Below are 27,303 nucleotides of genomic sequence, written 5' to 3'. Positions count from 1 at the left end.
CCCATTTAAACCCTTCATGTGTTGTTCCCTCTGTAGGAGCTTGTATGTTTAAAATTCTTCCCTGAGGTAAGTGAACTTTAGGTTAACAGATATACGGTTATCAATGATGGACTAGAAATAAAAGGTCTCTAGCAGCATTTGGGAGGGATGTAAGTGTGAAAGATTCTTCAGGCTGGAGGAAAGGGAAGAGAAGTAATCAATGGAGTTAATGAGAGCCCATATATGAATTTTGGCTTGTGAGACTGCACAGGAAGATTAGCATCCCCAAACTGTCACACTGCACTTCTCAGACTTAGTCAGGGGGTGAGAGACACAGTCAAGTTACTCTTATGAAAATATAACAGGTACATTTATCAATCAATAAAGAAAAGAAACTCATCCCAAACACAAGAAAATTATGAAAATTCTCCTATTTCTTTCAACATTTGCAAAGAATATTTGTTGTAACCCATTCTGATGACCACTTCCCCTTTAGAAGTAACAGATGTTTCCTTGTCTCMTTATTTAGCTAATGTCCACAGTTATTTTGTTTGTTTCAATATGCTGGGCATTCCCTTGTCCTTCTACCAGTGGAAGAAAACACTGTTCATTGCCAGTTAACAGGGATAGCTTTTGCATTCTCTAATTGCACAAGGAAGCTCTATCAGTAGAAAAAATACTCCTGGAGTGAGCTAGCAGGCTGCTGTCTTACATGCTGACTAGGTATTTACTCTTGTCAAGGMAAGTGTCAATGGAAAACGTTGCACAGGACTGGCCCTTGCAAACCTTGTAAATGCCACACAAGCTGCAGAGAAAAACCTCATTTGCTTCCTTCTCCACTCAGCCCCAGAGAACTCTCATCTTTTTAAAAAATAATGAAAATAATTTCTTAATAACTACCAGCCTTTCTCCTTCTCTTTTTCATTTCTTACTGAAAAAAAAAATCTTTTATACAATCGCTCATTGGTGGATCTCAAGTTTTTATCTTAAACATCCTGTGGTCTGACTTCTAATAGTGCAGGTCTCCAAATGCTATGGCTAAAGTTTCTAACTGGGCCCTCTGTCTTCAKTTTCTGTGACATACCAGCTGGCATCAACACACTTAGCTATGATCTTCAGAGATCTCAGTCTCCTTGACTTTGGTACCAATGACATCCACATCACCAGGTTAGCTCATGGGCTGTTCTTGCTCTTTAATCCAAACTCCTCGATCATCCRTGCCACCTGCGCACTGTCTCAGACACTGGCTGAAGTGCAAGTCAGCTCATTTAATGGGCAGGAAAGCTTGAACACAGTGATACCGATATGGCCTGAATTCAATCCATCCCATCAGGGCACTGTGACTGCAGATGGCTTCAACTGTGGTATGGGCGAGGCACAATTTCTCTGCAATTCTCACCATTGCTTCAACCTCAAACCAGCTAAAAGAAGAGCCCTCGATCGAGAACCTTACCCTCCCACCCTTCCTTTCACTGACTGTGAACAAAGTAACTTGGTGTTATCTTCAAGTCAGACTTTSTAACATTTCATCCCCTAAGACAAACATGCAGATATTTTTCAGCATAACAGTTTGGGGATGCTGGCCTTCCTATCCAGCCTCTGAAGCCAAGATTCATATATAGGTGCTCATCAGCTTGCTGCTTTTCCTTTTCCTTTGCTACYATTCCTTCTCCTCCAGCCTTGAGARTCTATCCTCAATTATATCCCTTCCAAAAGCTACTACAGAGATCTTACCTCTAATCCATTACTGATACTGTACATCTKTCCTTAGCTCCTTTTTCTCTATTGYAGCAAATGCACTCAGCTCATATTAGCTTCATAACTGTTCATAGCCCACCTCCCATCTGCCTTCAAATGCAGGAGCTGGAAACCCTCTGCTCCACCAGTTCATGGTGCCATCCTGCCATTCCCATTTTTAAAATTAACAACAAGCAGCTTTTGATGCGCTGATCGCTCTTAAGAGAAGTTTTCCCCAAGCCTCTACCATGTCATTACCYGCTTCAGATACTTCCTTAAAGTCTACTGCTTTGCCCAGGGTATGGTAGCCAGCTGTTGTCACCAGTTTTCCTGAGTTGGTCAAKCTGCATTTAGGAAAAACTGTCAAAATCATCAACCAATTTCTGAGCCAGCTGAGCTGTGCTCCAATTGATACGGATGCTACAACACTCTCCTAAGAACCTGTTTGTCCCTACTGAGTTTGCCAGGAGGCTTTATCATCTTCTCTCTTCCCTACTCCCAAGTTCTCTCTTTCCATTTCCATTTCTGGCTCCATCCACATACTTTCYGTCCTGATCTTGAGACAACTGTTGGTCTCAAATTCCTGTCTAGGACTACTGATTTTTTTGCTTATATTGCTTCTTTGCATTCCTAGGCTTGTTGGGCTSCATCCATTGCATCTTTTCTTTGTAGTCAAATTGCAGGGTTTTCAGACAGTGACTGTGCTTTTTTATTATGTTTGAATAACATGCAGCATAGTTGGGCATTGTTCCCAAATCAGTGCTTCTAGGTGATGCAGTGACAGTGACAACAACAATAACAATAGTTATTATCTTGGAGACTCAGGACTGTACTTTCCAACTGCTACTGCTCGGGCAGTTCTCAAGCTAGGTTTTCAAAATGATTTATTTCTTCCTCGTTTTCCTGAAGAAACGAGACAGGAGCTGGAGGAAGGAATAGATAYTGAAAAATATGGTATTGTCCCTGCTCCCTCACACTGCCCTCTTCTGTGTCTCTCTCTGTTTCAAGTTTGGCTTACAAGTGAGAAAACATGATGTAAAATTTTTTGACATTGTACAGCCCCTTGACCAACTCCAGTGGGTGAATGAAGGAGTTTGGTAATTTATGTAACTCAGACCTGCTCTGTTTCTTTTTTCCCAAATGTGTTCAATACATATCATTACTGTTAGGTACAATATATGAATGGTAGTCCTATTTCTATTCTCAGAATATTTTTAGTAGTAGCAACACTGAAATTAGAAGTACGCCATACATAGCTACATATATAGCTTATAAAAACATTTATATGAAGCCCAAGGTAACATTTTCTAATCTTTCTCTTTTACAGGAACATTACACAGACAACACAAAAATAGCTGTAGTCAGAAGACACTCCCCAGCATGGGTGATTKTAACAGAGACAGCTCATAGCAACTTATGCAGTAACTCTCGATTTTCCGGTAGGGAAGTAAGAAGAGCATCTGTAGGGAATCTGTAGGCTGTTGACAGTTTTCAGTCTTTCTACAGTTTGTGTCATGTTTCCTGCACAGGATGTTTTCTCTGAAAACATACGTGTCAAGAGGAATGACATAACCATAACTTCCTGATATTATTTTGTAACAAGGCTACTGTTATGTAATATTATTACTTTTAAAACTGTATCTTCGATACTTTCATCTTGGCTCTCTTCCATGCATGCRCACAGGCAAGAATCCAGTTAGTGTTTGATTTCTTTCCAGGAATGTATTTTTCCAAGACTGCTCATTGGTCCAGGAAGGCATTGCGGCAATCAGCAGTSCTTCCAGCAGGTGGTATTAAACGGTCCCCAGCCAGGGTTTATTAAGTATGTCAATCACAGAAGCGGCAAACAAGAACCTTCGGCCAAGTCGCTGTGATTACCTGCGGGGATGGGGCAGGGGAGYGCTCACGTACCGGCACCCCGCCGGGCTGAGGTTTGTCGTTACCGGCGAACCCAACCGTAACCGTTATCGTTACAGTTACCGTTACCGCCGCAACAGACCGGGGAGCGCGCGCGCGCGCCACCGCCCCGCCCCCACAGGGCGGCGCGGAGRGTCCCGGCCGTTTAACCGCCGCGCGCGCGCGCGCGCTGCCATCTGGTGACGGGGCGTTTGATTTCACCCGGCCGAGGCCGCCGCGGCCTCTCGCTGGTTTGGGGATTTTAGTGGGTTCCACTCTCGCCTCTTCTCTGTGCAGAGCCTGCCCCGAGAAGCTTGCTAAGTCTAGCGTACAAGCTCTGTAATTAGCTTATGGATAAAGTAAAAGCAGATCTATGTAAAGTTGTAATGTTAGTAACAAACTTGTTTTGCTGATGTGCTGTGTGGTCTCGGTACTGTCTGTTTTTGCATGATGCAGAGTTTAAGGCTCTTTCGGCATTTATCACAAATTATATTGCATATAGAAATCAACGTGAAGTTTACCATTTATGATATTCACAAAGCATTTCGAACAAATGGAGCTTTGGCTCTCCATTTTAGAGCAATGGAGGAGCTGCTGCTGGCTGGCTGGTGGATAAACACGATGCAGCGCAGGCACTCTGGGCTTGCCAAGCTGCTGGAGTTGCAGGGACGACTCCCAAAGCCCATAGGGACCTGCCCTGCCTGGAAAGGCTACCTCTGTCTCCTGTGCTCTGTGTCCAGTAGGACTGCTCAAGCAGACCTGTAAAGCTGTACCCCTGGAGATCCCTACAGTCTTCCTACCAGGTCCCTGCTTCTGCAGTCTGTTTTGAGGAGATCTCATTTTGAGAGAGATGACTCCTCTTCCACGTAGACAGCCACCCTTCAGCTTGGGCAAGCRGCATAGCTGCGATACAAACTTTGCGTTACTCACTGTTTAGAGATCATACTTCTGTCTCCAGCTATTTTAGTTCAGACTCAGTGGTGTTAAATGCAAATACTGAACAAAGCGGTGAAATTTGGGGTCAATGGCTTCCTGTCAAAGGTTTCCTGTCAAATTTTGCAGAACTTATGTGCAACCTATGTATTGACAATGATGAYTGCATGAGTTTTGGTCAGGAGAACTAGAGGAAAAGGGTTACAGTGTACACTCTTTTAGTAATATGTGCCTCTCTACCATCAAGGAATACAAGAAAGTATTTCACACAATTAGAAGGCARCAAAAATGAACACTGTGCAGTATCCATATTTCTAATGACAACCAGTGAAGCCTGTTACTGTAACACTGATTCTCCTTTGCTAGTAGCTTTAGATCAGACTGTGGAATAGGAGTTACAGTGATGTTTGCAGATGTCTCTCTARCCCTATTTTGTTCCTTTTAAAAACATTTAAGTAACAAACAAGCCTGCAGTCAYAGTATGTTGCCATTAAATGCATTCCTGGGTTTAAAAAACAAATGCTTGATGGAATATATGAGCTAAACCTCCAGTTGCTTGACAGTGATTTAGACTCACTAAGGTCAAAAAATCTCCCTCAATGGGCACATGGTGTTATACTGCAGCCCTCCTTCCATCATGGGGGAAGGAGAGAAGYTGTTCTGTCTACAGGCCAATGTACACAGGCTCCTAAGCTGGCATAAACCCAACAGGGTAGAGCAACTCAAGTGCAACAGCACGTARCCTGACTGCCTAGCTTTGGTGCCAGTTTGCAACGTTTATTGCTGCTTTCATGGACTACCTCATCTCAGCTCAGCCACCTAAAGACAAACTGGTGCTGGTTTTGATCTGGGAGATTTCCTGCAGTGAAACAGGCAGAATACACTYACCAGGATATTGTGATGCAGGATTTATCCAGGCTCTGTGCTTCCGTAACACCATGACTGAGCTAAAAAAACCCTCCGAATTAAACATGAACAGAAACACCTACCTGGACTGTACAGGAGCCAGCAAGCTGCATCTCRTTCATCAGGTAAGAACTGTTCATTACAGGATTTGCTGCAATGATCTGATGCCTGATACTAGAGCTAAGCCCTGTTCTTCTGTATTGCTGTACTAATGCATGTTTCTATAGGCTATCCATAGTTAATGGTCTCTGTGCTATAGTTTATTGGAAGTAGCWATGTTTTGACATTCATGTCTTAATGGGAAAGACTAACTTGTTACAACCTGGGATTTGAATGGTTTCTGTGGAGTCCTTGAGATTGTGCGAATGTTCATACTTGCTTCCATGATCAAGGTTAGTATAATGGGAAGGCAATCATCAGAAAGGTGAGAGCTGCAATATATTACAGCCCAAAGCACATAGATGGACATCTGGCAGGCAATGAAAAGGAAAGTAATAAATCTGCTTCCCCCTTTTCCCTTTCATACTCTTCTATTTAGATGAAAACATTCTTGTGCACCTCTCTGGAGGCTATTCCTCCTGGGAGAAATAACAGGTGTGTTTTGTTATGAAATTATATGCAGGAACATACAACTCCACACATTTAGGTTATTTCCTAATGCAAATTCTTCTGTGACATTAATAAGACACAAAAATTCATCCCAATGACTGCAACAACTAAGAAAACATAGTACTAGATATGTGATTAAAATGTGATTGTTCATTCTATTTTGCAATCCATGGTTTTCTCCTTGAAAACAAACTACTTATTTTGGAAGAAAGTGACAGAAGTGGTAGTGTTCAAAACRCATTTTGCGAGTTAATTGTAAGTCGCTCTTTCTACCCAGAGAGGACAGGGCATGAAAAGATGGAAAGAAACATGTTAACTTGGCTAGGGTATAATGTGGAATACAAATACTTTCCCCAGAGTTTCCTATTAACCTTTCTACAGCAACAAAAACTTCAACATGCATGATCAAGACAAGCAATAAGAGCAGTAGGTCTGAGCAGAAAACAGTGAGAAACTAATCCAAGTTTCCAGTCCAATGAAATCCAATCCTGGGAATTCGCCATTCACAAGTCTGACCTCTGAAACATATACATAATTTTAATAAATTTCCCAAACTCTCACTATTGTATACAAGTAAAGTAAGAGAAATGTTGTTGTCAGTTGCTGTTTATATTGATCGAGCAGGCAAGAGGCACAAATACAACTAAGGCAAAGCTTTATTTGTTTTTTTGGTAGAAAGAAAAATGAAGCAGTATTATAATTAAGCAGTATCTGCTTGGTTTCTAGTGAAAGGTTTTCTGCATTGGAACCTTCATCAAACCAAATCAGAGTAATAATCTTGCTCAGTGCATTTTATTTTCAAGTAAAGCAAAAATACTAAATGAGATTGTAAACAGCTATTTGGAATAATATTCCTTCTGTCCATGGCACCTGAAGGCCTATTAAATGAGGATAACAGTCATCACTATATTTTTACTCACGCACGTCTTACACAGTGTCAGCAGTTCCCAAACCTTTTTCTGTGTGTCATTCCACCTAAGTTTGTTAGCTTTTGCAGTCCCAAACACAAGTGCAACTAGTGCATTTTTGTTAGGYTCACAACTCAGGTCTTAAATGTTGACAGCTAGTTTGAAAACTGCTATCCTAACCCAAATAATACTAAATTACTGTATCTCTGAAAGTCAGTACAACATGCAAATATATCTTCACACTACACCTGCTTGTTAGGCAAATGCAATATTACAGTGGATTAACTTTACTTGCACTTAGGTAAAAGCTGAATTCTAGTTGTTTGCAAAGCAACAGATTTTGAACAGTACTGTGAATTACACATACACATACTCTTTCTGTAGTCTTAATACTAGCCATATACACAATCTGAGCAATGAAATGGTTTTTAGCTTGTTCTTTTTCTTTGCACAGGACACTTGCTACATGTCCTAATAGTCAATTATCCCCCTACCTAAAAAAAAAAAAAAAAAAAAAAAAAAGTGGTGTAATAGTGCTTTAATACTATTTGTTAAAATACAAAACAGCCTTACAGTAGCTGTTAGGTAGTTACCAGTCTCTCTTCCAAAGACATGCACTAATCAAGAAAAAATTCTACCATCAAGCAGCATTTGATAAAACAACTTAATGTAGCTGCCACTTAGTGGAAGCAATCATTTAGGCATTTTTGGTATTGATATAACTTCATGATATAATTTGTGCATTAATTGACAAAATCATAGGCCACAATCCAGCAAAYACTTATGCATGTGCAAATATGTTTTTTCCATGTGGAATATTTTAAGTTGAGACTAAATCAGATAAGTGAAGTTAAGAACTTGCACAAATGTTTGCAGGATGGGAACTCAATGCTTACAACTTTTCTTAGGACTAAAATTCAATTCAAAACTTTGAAAATATAGGAAATACTCCTACAAAGAGTAGAAATGTTCTTTTAACATAAATGCTTCTAAGGTAACAAGAACATCTAGAAAGGTGCGTGCCTTCTCTCTTAACAACTTATTTCTTCTTGGAGAAGTATGGGCCCAGTYTTATTCCTCTAACTCCTGGGTACTCTCTTTTGTTTCACGAGGAATCAGTAAAGTGCTTGTTACAAAGTCTGTATTCATAGAATAAAATCAAATTTAAGTACCTTTATAATGTCTTTAAAAGTATAAATTATGGATTAAATGCTATCATTTGACTCCCAACATGTTTCCCTGAATTATTAACAATGTTCTTCATTCTGAAGAAAAATCAAAATTCTTGTTAGGGCTAGTGAAGTTATTTTGTGCCTCAAGTGGAAAAGTTGAATGTATTTAATTTCAATGTAAAAGTTCGTGCTTGACTGAAACATGACGCTTATGTAAATTCACAAGCATCAACATTCAATATGCAGTTTAACTTTGTTTAATCAAACATAAAGTTCTGAAATTATTTACAATATCTGAATTGTATTCATCATTTGTTCTCAACCATAATCCTAAGATCTTGCTTGCCCTTCCACTTTTCCTTTGATTAGAAGTTCGTTATTTCTCTTGAATAAAGTGCCTCTCATATAAGCTTTTATATAAATTGTATTGATCTTTGTGGCATCTTCTCATTAACATCACTTATGAATTTTTTAATTATTTAAACTACAAAAACTTTATATATATCTATAAATATATGGGGGGTTGCTAGCATTCAGATAATTAACCTGTAAGAACTGGCTGAGACTGTACACTTTTTGTAGAGAATTTGTATATACCTCCTCATACCAAAAAAATAGTGGTTTAAATATTTAGTCATGTGTTTAGTAAATGATAGGATTTCACTGTTTTTTCTGTTTTGTTGTGTTTTTAAAGGCTTCGGTGTTATTATATTCATCTTCCAGTCAGCTACAGGATAATAGCAACTGCAAAAACATTGACAATGCAGTTCATCGTTCGGTTTTCCCATCTCACTGTGCAGGTTCCTAGAAGAGATTTTTATTACAAAATAAAAATAGAATCCCAGTATCTTTACTAAATTCGTTTTATTTCAAAGTAAATTATGTGAAATTAGTATRAAAATTTCATCTGTGATTTGAAGTAATTACTATTGTGTTATCTGGGCTAGAAACAGATCAATTTCTCAATGCATTTTCATAAACATGTACATTATTTAATAACAATTCTGGTTCTTGTATACCTAATCCAGGAAGAGAACACTAGTTCAATATCTCTTGAAAAGCTGGATTTGCACCAAACCTGAGGATTTCCTACTGAAATTGGCAAGATAATCAGACAAAAAAAAAATCCACAAAAAAGTCTAAATCACGTACATTTCAGTGCATTTACTTTCTTTAATTTCACTCTTCAGTTGTCTTCAATCCCTAAACAGACTCAAATGATTTTTGGAAATCAGTAAGGTTTATGAATATATCTGGAAACAAATTATTCTGATGCTTTATAAGCCAAGAAAACACAAAAATCAGTAAACTGTACTTGTTTAGATGAAATTCATTTTATTATTTTTTTTTAATCTTGGATGACTTTCTAATACCATCTCTATTTTGAAACTTATAACTGGGTGCCCTCTTGTGGAGAAAAAAAAAATTTAAAGTTAATTCCCTCCCCCCCACACACACACCTGGACAGCCTTAAGAATATTTTATTTCCTCACAATACTRTGAAAGAGGGAAAAAGGCATTTAGAAATTACTTAGATGCAAATGAAGTGTACCTGAAGCCTAAAAATTCAGTGTTAGTTCAGTTAAACACATGCTGTTAGTCAAACTATCATTATTTTCTACTGAGCTCTGTTCATTTTCCAAGTAGCACTGTCCCCTTTTAACAGACAAATGGATTTATTCAGGAGTACATATTTACATATACTGTAAACAATATTTTAGTGCCTTTCAGTTGATCTGCAGTTACTGAAGAGGACTACATTTTTTGATCACTGTTTCATGATGAAAGCATTCCTAATATTGCTTCTTATAATATAAAAATCTGTCTCTCTTACAYCTCCTTAAGACTTGCTATCAGCAAAATCGTTCAGTTCTGGACAGTTCATCTAGGATTATAGACAAGCATCTAATTCTGGAAGCTACTGCTTCTATAATCACTCTTCCAAAACACTCAACAGAACTACTAGAATAGCATCTAGGTACCATTTCTTTTACTACAACTTATTAATTTGAGTGAGGAAACTTACCATCAGTTGTGGTATCCCAGAAGCAAGAGCTTGCTGTGTGAAGACCAGCTCCACTCCTCTGCATCACTGCACAGGTTACTGAAGGATACAGTCATAAAATCAGAGCTTTCATTATTAAAACAAACAAGGCGAATCATTCAGAATTTCAGAACTAAAGCTTGCATTATGGTTTCAAATGGCTGAGAGGAGGCATTCGGCTATGTCAAAACCATTTTTGACTAACCCGCTAGTCCATTTTCCTCAGGAACCTGGCATTCATCACAAATATCTTTGTTCACATAAAGACAACAGCTTTAACTTAATGCCTGTTAATAGGATTATGTTTTTTTTTTTTTTTTTTTTTTTTTTTTTTATCTTCTATGCTACTTAGATTCGGCTTGTGACTTGTTCATCTCAGAACTGGATTACCAGTACTGTCCTCACAGTTGCAACAAAAGTCATGCTCGAGAGCTGTTTCACAAAAGTACTGGCRTACTGCTCTCTGAAACGACACTCTAGTGAAGTACAGCATTTATAGACTGTCCTGCAATTGCTATAAAACCAGTGACAATCTGAATTCAGGACTTTCAAAACAGAACAGAGTGCAAATGCAGGGACCAAAGTGGGTTAGTCCTGTACTTATTTCCATTTTCTTTCCACAGACATRTCTGTCTGCATGTATAATGGGGCATGACTTATTTTACAGGACTGGTGATGTTTTAAATGTCTATATTTACATGAAACACAATCCTACTAAAATTGTTTTTAGATAAATATAATCTAATTCCTGAACTTAAAAAAATGGCACAGATGTTTAGGGGTTGCTTACAGTCAGGAGAGACTGAATGACGTATCATCTTCGGGCTAAGTGTGCTATTGACACAAAGTAAAACTCCCATGGTTTTACTGCAGGTATTATTAAAATTTATATTACAGAAGAGTTCAGGTCTTCATTCATTATCTGCTCTACTTTGTTTACAGTTTAGAGATTTAAAATCTCTATTCAGTAGATCACTGTATTAAAATGAACCTTTCAGCAATTATTTACTGTGACTGTATGGTGTAAAAGTATAGATACTTGTTCTTACCAATGTACTTGTATGTTTTTCCTAGTTTCACCAAATGTGTCAGTGACTGTTCTACAATAGCTGCAGTCCATTGGTTGACTTTGTTGTGGTTATAATCTGCTTTGCCCAAAACACCTTCTATGCACTAAAATAGAATAAAAACAAACTATAATAAATATGAATACTTAAAAATGCAGAAGTTTAAAATGTTTCACCTTATCAAGGGAAATTTATCTGGCAATTAGATCACTTTATTAATTTATTTTTTTGTTTTATTATTTCAGTTCATCATGTATCAGTTGCTGAATGGGTAGTAAAACAAGCCTTCCTGGAAGCTTATTTTCATTACATATTTACCACATTACTAGACAGAGGTAAGTAAGGCTATGACTTAAAATTTATTGCAGGAAAGACCTTAGCCACATGTTTTAAGTATCAAGATAAACAAACAGGTCCATTTACCAATGCAAATGTCCCATTGTCCTCTTATTGCTAATGACTGCCTATTTCAGCTAGGCTTTCAGAAGCTACTACGATGGAAATTACACAACTTTATTCAATAATGCAAACTTGGGCTGGCTGACCTTCCTGAGTCTGTGAGCAATATACTAAAATCTTCAAATAGACAGAGCCACAATAGTGAAACATGTACCTCAGCTAAGGAATGAGAAAGATATGAGAGCAAGAGATATGCAAGGGTCATATATTACAGCATGAGAGACACCTGAACTGCTTGAATACTGTATATTCTCCCACAGGGGTATATATAGGCTAACCCTTCCATAAGCTTAAAACAATCAAACAACTGAAAGCCTTATGGTTATAACTCCTAAGTTGCATCTTCTATCCCTTATGAAACTCAGAATCATGTGCTAGTGAGAACTGTGTTTCTCAGCGTTAAACAATGAAGGAATGCATACCTGGAAAAGGTAAATAAAATTAAACTATATTCTCCTCTAATTTAATAATATAAATCCTCTGCACTAATGACCCACTGACAGGCTGCCTAAGAGATTTGTGCCCTAGATCTTAAAAAGCCCAATTAGTTCTGATCACAATGTGTAACACTAGACAAAGAACTCAACAGGAACAAACATTCACAAAACTGAGCAGAAGATAACTGAGGGACAATGGTCCTTAAGAGATTCTTTGTTCCTTCTAGAAATGCATCTAACACTAGAACTCTTCACCTTCAGTTAAGCTTTAAAGTAGAGGGAGAAATACTTGGCTTTACTCCCAGGGTCAGATGTAAAAATAAGGAGAACTGTCATACAGTATTTGGCCTTTCAAGGCAGGGATAGTTATAAAAAACTAAATGAACTGACATCTAAGACCTTGCTGCTGTGTATTGGAGCAGCTCTAAAAGCACAGTTCATTCCTTTCTTGACAGGACACGTAGAAAAGGATGCGCACAATCCCTACAGAAATTCCCTTACAAAAATGATCTTTCCTTGAGAAACCTCACAAGCTTGGTGTCACAGGCTCTTCTTTACTCACTTTCTAGTTACTAGACATTTAATTTAGACTATTAGGCTATTAATTTTTACACAGAAAGAGCAGGCTTAAAATGAATCTTTAAAAACATTGATAGAGTAACTGGAGCTTACGTAGTCCAATTTCTCACTAAAGGCACACGTAACTTCAAAGTTTGATCAGGTTGCTCAAGGCCTTGTCCATTCAATTCTTCAAAATTTCTAAGGATGGAGACTGCACAAGCTCTCTTAGCTCTCTGTTCTAGTGGTTAACTATTCTCTAGTTAGATAAGGAAAAAAAAAATCACAATGAATTTCCCTTGCAGCCTTCAAATGTTGCCCCTCATCATTCTGCTGTAAGGCAAATTTGGGCTCTCTCCCCTCTGGAAGCCCGCCCCCTCTTTAGGTCAAGGAAGACAGCAATTAGATGAGGCTTCAGTGCAGTTCCAGATGAAACCTTGTTTCTACTTCTTATAAATAGTAGCTTATATTTCATATAAATTTGACTGAATTTGCTCTGGTGGTTAATGGAAATAACTGCTTTCACTATATTTCAATGCAAGGTATTTCAAAGATCTTCTACCATCAGGTAAAACCTACCTCCTTGACTATGTTATGGGCTTCATCAGCATTGAAGATCATCTGTAATAAAATTTAAATTATTTTTATTTTTAATAGAAAAGTAAACACACAATACAGTTTTACTCCAAATAACATGCAACAATCAGGCCCCATCTCTGACTACTTGTATTGTATAGCCTGCAAGCATAATTTTAAAATCTTACTTTTTTTTCACCATCAGAAATATCTTATTTAGTGCTCCTTTGATATTTACTTTTGAGTGAGTCCAAGAAGCTTAGGCCTCTGCAGGCTTGGAAACAAGCTCAATTTGCATTTTCTGTAAAATTAAAATCTACCTCTGTGGATGCTTTTCATTGGAATATTTTCCAAGACAAAACGTTGAATGGCAAATCTTTCCTCTGGGTTTTAATCCTGCTTGTTACTGGAGCCACAGGCTTACTAATCTTTGGGTTAAATCTTACTGCCAAACGATAACTTAAGGTTTTGCAGTCGTAACATCAAAGAGACTGTCTTCAGTGTTTATTAGCCTAACTGGGCAGCTCCGAGTCCAGAGCGAGCCAGCAGTTTCAACGCACCCCATTTTCCACTCACTCCTACTAACCAGTTTTCAGCGTGGCTTCCCAAGGAAGCACGGCACCTGCAAATGTGCCATCTGCTCCTTCCTCTCCACTCATTTCAAGGTGGATAAGGGCAGCAATCTCAAGGGCAATTATTTTCCGATGAGTTTTGTCATGAAAATCGGCGGCTGGGGACGCGAACTCGGGCCGCGTGTGGAGGGCAAGGCTGCCTTGCTCATGCTGGCTGGCAACCACCAGCCGGTAGCGCCGGGCTAAGCCCAGGACTTGCGTTTTTCCCAGGGGTGGTGTAAGAAAACTCCACCAGCGACGGCTGCGAGCACGGCGGCCGGGCGACACCGCCCGCGAGCTGGGCGCAGCTCCTGCAGCCACAGCCTGACCCACGGCGGAGCGCTCGAGGGAGCTCCGCGCCACAGCGCGCACCGATCCCCTGCGGCTGGCAAGGCCCCGGCAGCCAGTCACCGGCAAAGGTGTGTGTGGGGGGGGAAGGGGGTTGGAGAGGATAGCTGCAAGCGCTTCCTCGCCGCTTCCCCCCCCGGGAGGAGCCGGCTGCGGGCCCGCTGCCGCCCAGCCCAGCCCAGCCCAGCCCGCTCGGGCCGGGCCCGCCGCGGGCCCTGCACCCGCCGCGGCACAACGGCGGCCGCTCCTACCTCGTCATTGTGGGGGTGAAACTCCTCCATGGCCCCGGCGCGGGCGCTGGCGGCGGCGGCGGCAGCAGCGGCTCTTCCGGCAGCGGCGGCGGCGGCTCCGGGGCCTGCGCGGCTCCGCCCCGCTCGGCCGCCCTGCGCGGTCCACGGAAAGGCGGCGTCAACAGCACAGATCCGAAACGAGGAGTGATCGTCTAGGCAGAAAAAAAAAATACGGATTTGCAATACACGGAACTAGTATAAATAACTAGCTGCAGTTCTGCACTGAGGAATATCGCGAAAGGCATGAAGAGCAATTGCGTTGTTCTGCTCGGTATTGGAAAGGCGTCATATGTTACCTGCCCAGAGTGGTTGTGTGACAGAGAAGTAAAAGTGATTCTTCGTAACACCAGCAAGACTGAACAGACGCTTAGAAAATACGGTTTGTGGAGGAACCGAGTTTATTTTATACCCTTTCCTCACTCTTTGTTGTAGGCAGATGTCCTGAGTGTGTAGCAGTTTAGTAAAAAAAAAAAAAAAAAAAAACGTCAACAGACCCATGTAGAATGAAAAGTAGGACAGGAAATAATGGGTTTAGTTTGAGCTAAAGGAGATTTATGTTTAATATTTTTTTAAAAAAGTCCTAGTCTAAGAGTAATGAAGCACTGAAATGGGCCAAGCATATGGCTTTGGAATCACCTTCACAGGTAACATCTGCTGGAGTTGATGCAGCTAGCCTGGATACTCCTTCAGAGGGGAGGATGTATTAAATGATCTTTCAGACAGTTTCAGACTTAGATTTACGCAATTTTCACAACCACTGAGTGGTTATTTTCCATTTCCTTTCTAACAGATTAATCTTTTGAAGTAATTTCAGTATCCAACATAACCAATGTTTTTTTATTACTGAGAATGAGTAATGATATTACTGACTTCATAGGAGTAATACTAAGTTAAGGCAATGAGCCAGCACGCTTCTTTTCAAGGGGTGTTATCTGATCACATTGCTTATTTCTTTATTATACTACCATGATTGTAAGCTGGAAAATGAAATGCAGTAGTACAGAAATGGAAATGTAGTATACTTAGTCCTGTCAACTGTAATAGGAAATGTGAGAAGTACTAAAAGAGGTGGCTCAGAAATACATCTCAAACTTTGAAAGCACCACAGGCTTTCATCTCTCAAATGCAGAACAGGAGCTCTTAAAAACAGCATAAACACAGCAACTCAAATAATTTGTTGAGTAAAAGGAAATACTTGATGAGGAAAGAAAAGGATTTGGCATACTGGAGAGGTGGCAGTCTGTGCTGCCTGTGAAAATTCTGTGCTGCTTGAGCAGTGGCAATACAAATGTGAATACTAATGCATCTAAAATAGTATGTCTCCTCTCAGTTTTAGCAATTTTTCCTTAAACTGTTGTAAACGTCTTAAACCTTCATGAGTTACCTTAAACTCTTCAAGAAAAATCAGTGGAATTCTGCTATTTAATTTTACTGGCTTAGTTCCTCAGCTACATGTGGCTGGATGCTGGAGGAAGTATCACTGTGTGCTACTCATTTTCTTACACTCTTGCTATGCATTCACTATCAGCGACTACAAGGCACTGAGCAGTGGACAAGATGAACTCCTGGACTAATCAGTATGGCAGCTTTTATGTACAGCCAGACCATAGATGCTTGACCCTAGCAGAAGTTTTAATAATTTGCTTTTTGTCTGAATTTTTTTTCCCAAGAGCTGTTTTAACATTGACTGCAGTGACTTGCTAGAGCTCCTCTGAAGAGCTAAATGCTTACTCAACAATTGTTTTGAAACTTATTGCTGAATTGTCAGAGACGTCACTATTTCCTTGGCTACAAATGGTCTGTCAAAGCAGATTCTGTATTTTTGGAATCTTCACAGTACTGGAAAAGTATACTGCGATCGCGAGGGAGAGCCTGAGTACAGCACAGAGCCCGGGTCAAACCTGCATCAGCATGGTGCTGCCTTTCGGCCAGTTAGGCTGCTGAGAGTGTGACATTTGCTGACATGGCTACGCTACTACTCAGTCCTGAACAAGCACAGCTGTYTTGCAAATATATACCAGTTTCTTTAAAGACTGATTCAATTTCTTAGATTAGCTTTGTGGTATGAAAATATACATAGTTAGGGTTAACCATAACCTGCTGACACTATGTTAAATGTGCTGTATATTTATTGTCTGTAATCCGTGTTTAAGATGTGCATCAGGGCAGAATAATTTTCCAGTTAAGTTTGCATAGTACCTACTGCAGTGGTTTACCCACTTAAATGAGCCAAAACAGTAAGATTAGTGTTAAAACATCAGATAAATCAAGAAATAGGGAAGTGTTCAGTCTGTTTCATGGTTAATACTGTTTGGATTTTTTAATATTATTATTTTCTATTAGCACGGCTGAAATTGCTTGGGTTTTATGTGATGTGTTTGAGATAACAAATGTGTTTGATGTGGAGGAATATTTTACTTGTTAGAGTAAGTACATAGAGTTTTCTCATGCTACAAATTTGTTAGACATGCAATAAAACATTTGGCAAAAGAAAATGGTCAGCTATCTAATGATATTCAAAGAAACAAATTAAAAACGTGCTTACTTGCATCATGCATTAAGTGGTGCTTTATGTGATGTTTATCTTTGAAAGTATGATACTGAAGGCTTCTGAAGGTATAAGAATTAGTTGCTTTCTTAATGTGTTGATGCATGGATTGTCCTATTTTTAATGTATCATTTGGTAGTGCTGCTGCTGGTTGTTCAGGAGTTTCAATTGCAAGACTTCATCTAGTTATTTAGAATGCTTCCAAATTTAAGCTATTTAGGCTAAAAACACTTATTTTCTGTTTCATGTTGAATATCTTTGGAATGCTCATGCAGAACTGGTTTGGATATTTCCTAAAATGAATGTACAGAAAAAAAYCCATTATTTTCCACATAGAAAAAACAATTAAAATTCTTACAGCATTTTACTTTCAGAAATTCTGGCACCTTCATACTCTAGAAAGAAAAAGGATTTGGCAAGGAGATCATCCTAATGTTAAGACATTAGGACAGTTTTATAAAAACCCATCCAATGGGGTCAAATTATAAATCTCTGAAAAACATGATTGCACATCCTTAGAGTGAGTTTACCAAAAGTCACCGTCATTATTTGATCAAAAATTCCATTTGCACTGATCATGCTTTCTGCCTACACTCCATCATTTAGCTACATGAACACAGCTGGGCTTTTCATTCAGCTGCTACTTTCAAAGGCTATTAGGACTATGCCTGTTACGGGAATGCTTTCCATGTCCTAGATCTTACATATAGTTGGACAGCATCCCTTTTTCATCTCAGAAATAAGTGTGTCAAATAAGAGCTTTATTTCCCATGCTCATATACCCTGCCTTCTGGCACCCTGGGCATGCTACCCAGGCAAAACCATGGCTTTCATAAATGAAGCACCAGTCCAGACAGTGGGTGGACCAGAGCCACTCCATGTGCTGTTACATACCAGCAGGTACCTAGATGTGTACACAGAGCACTTGGAGCTCTTCATTTTCTCAAACACTTCTCAAAACTGTCATATGTTTAGGCAACCAGATAGCATACTGAGAAGGAGGGAATAACCTCACTGGCTTAAAAAAAAAAATAATAAAAAAATAAAAAAAAAGTCATTATCAAAGAACCAGAATGGAGGAATGGGGTTATGTTTGAGCATAGCATGGACAGGATAGGCCTGAGACAAGAGAAATAAGATCTGGAGAGACAACAGGAGCAAAGAGGAGGGAGCAGAGGCATGGTATGGAGAGGACAAATGGCTGCCAGCTACTATGGAGCACTTTGGAACATGAAGCATGGCATACCTGAGTTTCAAAATGCCTCTGCTGGTCAGCAAATACCTGTGAGTCCCACTGGCAAAATGCAAGATAACCTAGCATAGAAAAAAATCATACCCTTCTTGCAGTCTTCAGATTGAGTTTCCTATAAAGCTTATTCATAAACTAATGCTGCAGTCTTTCTAATCTGGAAAGTCAGGAGAACTATTCCTACACAACTATTGAGACAGAACAACTGTGTTGGAAGGGGAGCAAAACACTTGCCTTCTCGACTTCTTAAGCTTTGCAAATTATTTTGTCAGTAAGTTGAGAGAACTGTGTCCTGGTGCCCAGGCAGCTAGAAAAATGTATTTCACTTGGGATTACTGCTGGTCACCATTCTGAATTTTATTTCATGGGGAATGCTGACACTTCAGACCTTACAGTTGTGGCAGAATTTAAAAGTGAAATGTAATTCCTAGGAACTGGACACATACATTCGATCTGGCATCAAACTACTGCCTAGAAACATATCCAGCAATAAGGAGGCAGAAAATGTTTGATGAACATGGAATGAGGCACTAACAAAAKGTAGAATGAGGTGGTTTGAAAAAATGAACCATGCTATGGATGGGAGTAGTTTATCAGTGCAGAGAAGTACCAGAATAGAATGTGCTACCTGTCTTTAAGGATGCTTGCAGGATTTCCGTGTTTATAAAACCTTCTCCCCTCTTCAAAATTAAAGCCAAGGAGAAAAAAATGGGGATAAACAAAAAGTAGCTCTTCATAATCTGGAACAAGTCTCTTTAATATTTTCCTTAGCATTAAATGTAAACAAGGATAGTGACATGTAGTGACACATTTAAATACAAATGTTAGGCTCAAAGGAAGAGATAAAGGGTTTTAGGCTTCCTGAAGAAAGCAACAGACAGTCCCTGAGAAGAGTTATCTCGATGCTTTTAATAAGCAAAATCTGAACTAGGGAAAAACAACCTGTTCTCACCCTAACAGAGGAATTAGCCATTTTGTTTCCTACTGTACTAGTATTGAGGTCCCAAAGAATGGCATGAATCTACAAAGAACAGAATACTGCAGTCAAGACTTGCTGTGTAAATTTGAAAGCAAAATGTTTCTCCAAACTGCTAGTTATATTCATTTAAACATTGCAGAACTGACAGCACAGCTTTATTCAACAATACTTAGCAATTAGAGATCCCCAAAAAGGCAGAGGCATTAAAGCTTTTATTTGAAAGTCTTCAAATGTTGAGTTTGCTAGCGCAGGAAAGGAAAATACATGCACTATTTATCATTTGTCCCACGTCACTCTTTTTTTCATGATCTGATAAATACGAAACAGGAACAGCAGGAACAGCAAAAGAGCAGAAAGMTAAAGCAAAAAACTACCCCAGATGATATGACCAGGCATGCACCATCCTATGCATTTTTAAATCATTCTTAAAATGATGTCTTTGTTCCAGTAAGATTATGAAAGAGGAGTACGTCTGACTGGTCAAAGGCAGTAGACACTATATTTAGGACATATTAGGCTTTTTTTGTCTATTACAGAGTATTATTCTCTGTTAACATATYTTGGACAAATTATAACTGTAGCTCTGAATTTAGAAATTCAGTATATAATAGTGTGTTTGAATGGAAAAGACTCCAAAGGAGATTAAATGAGCATTACAGATAYTTTTACTTTTTCAAAAATCTTAGCAGAACAATCAACAAAGAATTTTAGTGAAAGTAACTAGCAATCAAAATTTAAAAATAAAACCTTTAAAAGCAAATAAATTGCATGAATTTATCTTTTTAAATCTCTTTTGTATCAGAAATTGCCTGGTTTCAGTTTAGAGTGGTTCCAGATCTATTTGTTCAAAATTTATTGAATGACATCCTCCTACAAATAAAAATTAATCACAGATGGTTCATGAACAGTGTGTGATCCATTTATTGAAATTAAAAATTGCTGTTTGGTTTACTTAGGTACACTGGTAAAGCTTCTGAAAGTCAGAGAACTAGAGGAATAAGCAGACTTACTGAGGCTATTTATACAAATATGAAAGCTCATACATTTGAATGATTTTTAAGACAACTTTTTATTTGTCAAAATTCTGAACATGCAAATGTATGGTAAAGAAAATGATCTTCAGTGCACTGATTATTATGTGAACATCAAAGACTACCAAGACTGAGTGGTCACATATTTCTAACTCTTCATTTAGCCCTGTTAAATCATATTAAATGATATTTCAAAATACATAGACTACTGTGTTGTCCTTAATGTTATTCAAGCAATCCTCATAGTGCTGCTSTAAGATTATAAATTATGAACGTTTGTGTCCAAAAACTCCTACACCGTGCATGTTTGAAGACTAAAAGTTTTATGATGTGTAAACACTTAAATGAAAAAAGAACTGTTTCAAACAGTATTTGCTTAAAAACATCTATTACATGAATTTTTTGTGTTCTATGCATAAAAACACCTTAAGTCTAGCTTTTTATAATTAAAAAATGATGCCATATCAACTGCTCAAAGGAGGCACACTTCTATTCATAACTTGAATGCAAGACTTAATTGTGAAAGTTAAATAAAGCATGTGGTTCTTTACCATGAGCACTTATTTTTTAGACTGTATTTGTTTTACTGAGGTGAAAATATCCATTGTAAGACAGCATCCCTGACCTTGTTCTTAATACAGCAGTCATAAAGTACTGTTCTTGTAGATGATAAATTAAAAAAAAATGGCAGGAATGTTACATGGATGCATTTACATTTTGGTGATATACTTCTTCTTGCTGTTTGAAAAAAAGAAAACTACTTTTTAAGGTGGAACCAACACCACAAGACAGTTGAGCTGAGCTGAAGCCTCACTGCCAGCCTAAGTGTTGGTCCAGCCCCTGCTCCCTCAATCTTCCTTCTTAGCAGCACAATCAATCCTGCCTTCCCCTTGCAGAGAGTCTGGTGCATCACTCACTCCTCATCACATGGAATCGGCTTACTAAACCAGCAACACCAACTCAGTAACTTTCTGGTGCTTTTCTGAACTGAACTGGCTCTCTAAGAGGAGGGGGGAGACAAGCAAGGGGAGAGGACAAAATACCAGAGTAAATAGTGTGTTTCACCTTTCACTGGCAACAAGTTATTAGACTAACAGCCTTTTAACCAAACATGACCTCATTTATCCCATGTATCCAGAGAATTTTTTAAAACAATCTTTTTTAATAATCATTGTCTACCCGTACCTGCACTAAAAGTTACTGTTATGCAGCACAGTCTTAATGATTCTTGTCTGCCACAGCCCTGGTTTAGGGGAATGAACGTTTATTTAGGCTGAAAGGAAAGAGACATTGAACATATGGTTTTGTCATCCTGGCTGAAATAAAAGCCATTGTCCAAAGTGCTGCCAAACATATGACAGCAAAGCAGGGAAAGAAACTCAGGAGTTTGGACTAAAAGGCTTCCCTGAGCTGGAAATACAGGGACTAGCAGTTGTCTTCATGCACTAAAGGAAGCAAGAGCCAGAGGAGGAAACTTACTGTGTCCTAAGGACTGTAAGAAGTGGAGCTTGCTTTGGACAGTACTTTCTAGGAAGAGAAAACTGGATCTCTGACTAGAAAAGTACCYGTGTGCTCCTTCTGTAGTGTTCAAGGAAACACAGTAGGTCTGCATTTTTAAACCACTTAAACATTGTTGAAGAAACACCTCATTCAAATTGCCAGCTTTTCTCTTACCAAAAATAACCTTGGAAAACTATAACTGTGAACAAGTGCTTTGAGAAAAATATAATGTAAATGGAAGAAAGACAAATGAGTGACTCTGGACATGTCATCTGGTTTTCTGAAGGGTCAAGAATTCTTTTACAGAATAAATAAAAGTTTTTTTGCTGTAAAGATATATTTGCCTCCTTGGTTATTTTTCCAAACCTTGTTTCAAATGCAGAACACAGCTTCTCACTTCCTAGGCAGTGTTTCTTGTCGAGGACAATTTAAATCAGTATATTTTATCTAAATGTCCTTTCATTGTCTGACTGGAATTAAAAGCACTGGCTTATAAAGCATGCTTTACAAGGCTTATGTTGGTGGTAACAAATATCTTCACTTGTAGCAACATACTTTCATAGATGAAAGACAAATTTGAGAATCAGTTAGTTGGCATGTTTCACTTCATTTATTGCACAATCCCTGTAGTTTATAGAGTCGTTTTTTTGTTGGCATATATTGAAGTGCTTCAGTGAGTCAAGATGATTGGTAAAACATCTCAATGAGCAAAGAGATCAGAGGAGAAGGAAGTGTTTTGCCTGAAACCTTAGAAGTTTTTGCAAGCCACATGTAATTGACTGGTTCTAAGAATCCAGGGTATGACTTTTCAGCCGTTACARCTATATCCCACTTACAGATGCAGAATTTTAAGGTTTTGTTAGAAGAAAGGGAATAACACTTCACAGCTCCAACAAGAATGTTGAGATTGTCTTCAATGTGAGAAAAAATAATTAATGAACTAGAAGAGTGTTTCTGCTCATGACTGTGTGGAAGTTTTGGGTGAGGGGTGTTGTTTTTTCAACTCTGCATCTTCCAAAAAGTCCTAAATCTTGTGCATTGACTATTAGGTTATCAAAAACATTTAGGTGACTTCAGTTACCTTCTTTATGAACTTAAAATTTTATATAAAGGAAAATCAATAGTTTCAGAAAGCACTGAAATATTTCTGTATTTTATAGAAGCCATTAAAGTTCTTTTCAGTAACACATGAAAGATTTAGATCATTTGCTGTTAGATTTGCTAATTGATAGAACTGTAGTTAGCTATTTGAAGCTAAATTGTAAATAATTCCAAGAAAAATTTTGGTAAATTTAGGATGAAATTAGGTGTTATACTACCACTTTATGCTTGGCAGGTATGTCATAGTTTTTCAAATTCTTTTAATAATTCCTTCACTATTGCCTCAAGGAACACTTCCRAATATATTGCTGTGAAACATATGAYACTTGCATGTTAATTTAGCATTTTTTAACACAGGACTTTATTCTCCAGCTTTTAATCATTTTGCATAGTTCTAGCTTGTGTGAATAGTGCAATAGCTGACACTAAAGTATTGGTTTGTGTAAGTAGTATATACAGCAGTGGGGGCCGTAGGACCATTCCCTTAGCTTGCTGGAGTTCATTCAAGGCAGTAATTCAAATACTGGCTTAACACAGCACWGTGAGACACCGGTAATTGTATTCACTTATTCTTTTTGTTTCAAATGTACTAAAGAAAAGCAGGAACAAGTAAACACTTTCCTAGTTTTATAATGAGAGAGAGAGAAGCACAAATGGGTTACTGGCATTTGTTGTATCTGCTTTTAGCTTTTCCTATAAAAAGGACAGGGTATACTCTAACTACCCTGAAAAGCTTTTTTTGAATACCTCTTTTTCTAAATCTTTTCACTGGTTGAAGTAGAAATGACCTTGTCACAGGCACAGCTGATGACATCAGTTCTCCCCTTTTAATTTCTAAGCCTGTGACATACAATTTTCTTGTTCATGCAGTAAAAAGTATTTTAAAACCCCTAAATAATTACCTTTTAAAAAATGTTCTCTTGCAGAAGAGAAGATTCATTCTTCCTGTAGTGTATTTTTTGCATGCCTATTCTGCTTTGGACATTTGTTCAATATGGATAGGAAGAGTAGGCTAAGGAGCCTCGCTCGTACTGGGAAACCCAGAACTGGACACAGTACTCGAGATGCGGCCTCCCCAGGGCTGAGCAGAGGGGCAGGATCACCTCCCTCCACCTGCTGGCAACACTCTTCCTGATGCACCCCAGGATACCATTGGCCTTCCTGGCCACAAGGGCACATTGCTGGCTCATGGTCAACTTGTCATCCACCAGCACTCCCAGGTCCTTCTCTGCAGAGCTGCTCTCCAGAAGGTTAGACCCCAGCTGGTACTTGTGCATGTAGTTATTTCTCCCTAGGTGCAGGACTCGGCACTTGTCCTTGTTGAACCTCATGAGGTTCCTCTCCACTCAACTTTCCAGCCTGTCCAGGTCTCTCTGAAGACAGACCCTGTCTAAAATGCTCTACGCGACCCTGCTTGAGCAGGGGGGGGGTTGGACTAGATGATCTCCAGAGGTCCGTTCCAACCTTACCAATTCTGTGATTCTGTGAGCCAATGAATAACTGGATTTAAACTTAAAACAATTACATTAGTTTTCTCTCCAAAGTTTCTTGACTTCATAATAAGCAAACCTTTTCTTCTCATATCACCTAAGATGCAGGGTAAGTAAACTCTGGGACAAGAATCTCTCACTTGCAGTCTAATACTATTGTTGCAAAAACAAAATCTCAGTCCTAGGACAAGCTGGTGGGTTGATATGACATCATTACTTGGCAGCAGCAATCTCACAAACATTCATGATGTGCACTGAAGAAACCATAGGTTAAGGGGTTATGTAAAATTCCTTCCAAACTGTGTCTTACACAATGGCCAAACGTGAATTTTAAAATATGTATCTTTTAATAAATTCATTGGATACTGCTTAATAACATTGACAGAATAAATCTATCTTCTTTCAAGATGGAATGTTGAACAAGTTGATGAATGGTTTAAGGAAACATATGACACTTGCTTCCRCAGCAATTTCTGTATTTCTTCTTGAAATGTTATTTTGCCCCATTTTTTTTTAGTGTATTATAACAGGACTTTTTTTCAAAAAATGAAAYTGATCCCTCACCACCACCACCAGCAACAGAGAGAAGCATGCAAGTGCCACAACAAGCAATAAACTCGAGGGCCATTTTTTCCAGAAATTCCCCAAAGCTTATCAGTTAAAATGCAGAATGCATCTCAAACCATTGAAAAAACTATGCAGAAATAGGACACTTCAATAGAAGTAGCTTCTCCAACTTTCCAACAATCTGAAAGCATCGCTAAAACATCTGTTTTTTATGAAGACCTTCCCAATGCAGAAGTTCAAAAAAATGAGCAATGAGGATTAGTAAAAAGCATAATCCTCTCTCCTCATTGTGGTGCAGTGGTACTTCTTGTAAACAGCCTGGGCAGCGCTCAACTGGACGATGAGAACTTGCATATTTCAACTACTAGAGAAAGCTTTCCTTTAAGACTGTCTTCAAATTCTGCCCCTAGCACTTATGTTATTTAAGAGTCAAATGTGAGTAGTTATCCCCCAGTAACTCTTGCTAATAACTGTGTATACTTCTGAGAAAATCTATTTCATGCTGCATGATTTCTTACTTAAAATCTTTTTATTTAGCAAACTGCTGCAATAGCCTAGTTTTCTGATATTTTACTGATAGATTAGGGTTGAGGAAAATACAGAGTGCTTCCAGAGCACTCTATAACGCTAACTGAAAAGAAAGCAAAAACTAGCAGGTTTAGTTCATTAATGAACTGAACTCTCTAATTTGTGCAAGTTCTTCTTTGAGTTTGGAAGACATTGTGTCTGTGTGGACCAGAACATCAAGAAATATAGAACTCTATATATTGATTTCTGGTGTGTGTAGTTAGCAGTTGCTTTTCCAGAGAGAAAAATCTATTGGAAACCATTGTCCCAGAGGGCAAGAGTGTTGCCATGGTGCTCTGGAAATGGGCCATAAATACTGGGAGTCATTCTTAATAAAGCTTTCTAGCTTGAATAAAGCTGCAGCCAGGGACTGTAGTGTGGTAATCCTTTACAATGATACAAATGTTAGCAACTGAGATTGAAGCCATCAAGGAAATAATAGTGAAAATACTTTACCTTTCTTCTAAATAGGCCACAGAGTTCTGTAATCATTATTTATAATGCTGTTGGTTCATATGATCTGTTATGGATCACAGAGGGCACTTAATAATAAATACGGTTTTGGATGGGGCAGTGCTGACAAAATAACATGGTTCTCCAGCTTCTACGAGCAGCTGCTTTCTATACCATCAGAAGCACAAAAGGTTTGTGCTATTTCTCAGGAATTCTTCTTGTATTAGGGTATTCTGTTTGGTAATGCAGTATCTGAGCTATCATGCTGCTAGGCAAATGGTTAATAGCCCTTCTTTTCACTATACACCAACATTGATGAAAGGAAGCTGAACCTTGTGTTTTAATATTTCAAATTAAATCATGTCACTACAAAATGTATTTAATTGTGCATCTTTTTTGATACAGCATAGAATTTAATTTAGAGCAGATTCATCCAATAGCTTTCCATGAACAAGTGCAAGAATGCTGTTGTGAGTTTAACATTCAACACACTCAAATTAGTTTTCAAATGAATTTATATAGTAATCAAGTAAACACTGCATCTGTTAAGATTACACTTTCCAACATATGCATCATTTGGAATAACACAAGCACTATAATTTCTTAAAAATAAATGTAAAACTAGGAATGTGAAGAGGACCTGAGTAACATTGTACTTCTCTTTTGCATAAGATGCCATTTTTATGCCAAGATTTTTCATCTGAAAGCACAGCAGGAAGTTTTGGTTGCATTCATTAGAATTTTTTGAGACCTATACAATTTTTTTTATTGAGTTTTCAAGTCAGTTTCAGCCGTGGAAAAGACCTGGTGTTAGGTACCTCTGTCTACTGTTCCAGCTTCAAAACCATACTTTAGGCAATATATGTAAGTGCTAAATTAATTTCCTTATCTTTTTAGATGCTTGCTACGTGAGCTCTTCAGGTGCTTGAGGATGCTTGGGAAGGTGGATGATGATTCATTTGATTCATTTAGGATGAATCAAGATGTTTTGCTCAGTTGCTTTAGTTTTGAATTTTGTATTATTTTGTAATACTTGCAGCTGTTTTACAAATCTAACTCACCTGAACCACTAAAAATGACAGTTTACAAAACTTAAAATGCCCTTGTCCCATCTGTCTTCCCTATAGCTGCATACGACAGTTTTCATTACCTACCACACTATCCTTTGGACTCTTTGGACCCTCATCCAGTGCACGCCACGGATGCAGCTTCCCCGTAGCTGGAAAACGTTAAACACAAAGCGCCACTCACAGCTCTCACCACAAAGCAAGGCCGGGGCGGCCATTTC

At 38.6% G+C, this 27,303-nt stretch overlaps 1 protein-coding gene across 2 annotated transcripts; it reads right to left on the bottom strand.

The window, feature by feature from the left end:
* Positions 1–6,150: 6,150 nt before the first annotated feature.
* DYNLT3 (dynein light chain Tctex-type 3) lies at positions 6,151–14,605 on the bottom strand. Of its 2 annotated transcripts, none has more exons than XM_085319447.1 (5): positions 14,492–14,605; positions 13,285–13,326; positions 11,234–11,357; positions 10,167–10,244; positions 6,151–6,578 (listed from the first exon to the last, which is right to left on the bottom strand). In XM_085319447.1, exons 1-5 carry the CDS (start codon positions 14,519–14,521, stop codon positions 6,466–6,468), a joined length of 387 nt encoding a protein of 128 aa, XP_085175573.1. In that variant the 5' UTR covers positions 14,522–14,605; the 3' UTR covers positions 6,151–6,465. The 2 variants fall into 2 exon arrangements, with proteins under 2 accessions (XP_085175573.1, XP_085175574.1); XM_085319448.1 differs by lacking the exon at positions 6,151–6,578 and adding an exon at positions 6,699–8,944 and having other exon boundaries at positions 14,492–14,602.
* Between the last annotated feature and the right edge of the window lie 12,698 nt (positions 14,606–27,303).

This window comes from Rhea americana, unplaced genomic scaffold (genome assembly GCF_003343005.1).
Source record: "Rhea americana isolate MKP2758 unplaced genomic scaffold, rheAme1 scaffold_59, whole genome shotgun sequence".
Lineage (NCBI taxonomy): Eukaryota > Metazoa > Chordata > Aves > Rheiformes > Rheidae > Rhea > Rhea americana.
The sequence above is the reverse complement of the archived record's forward strand: the minus strand, read 5'-3'. Positions and strand labels throughout refer to the sequence as shown.

Coding starts and splice junctions, on each gene's coding strand:
- DYNLT3 (XM_085319447.1), bottom strand. CDS start 14,521: ATGGAGGAGTTTCACCCCCACAATGACGAG. Junction 11,358..13,284: donor CCCATAACATAGTCAAGGAG/GTAGGTTTTACC, acceptor ATTCTATTTTAG/TGCATAGAAGGTGTTTTGGG. Junction 10,245..11,233: donor AAAAACATACAAGTACATTG/GTAAGAACAAGT, acceptor TGTATCCTTCAG/TAACCTGTGCAGTGATGCAG.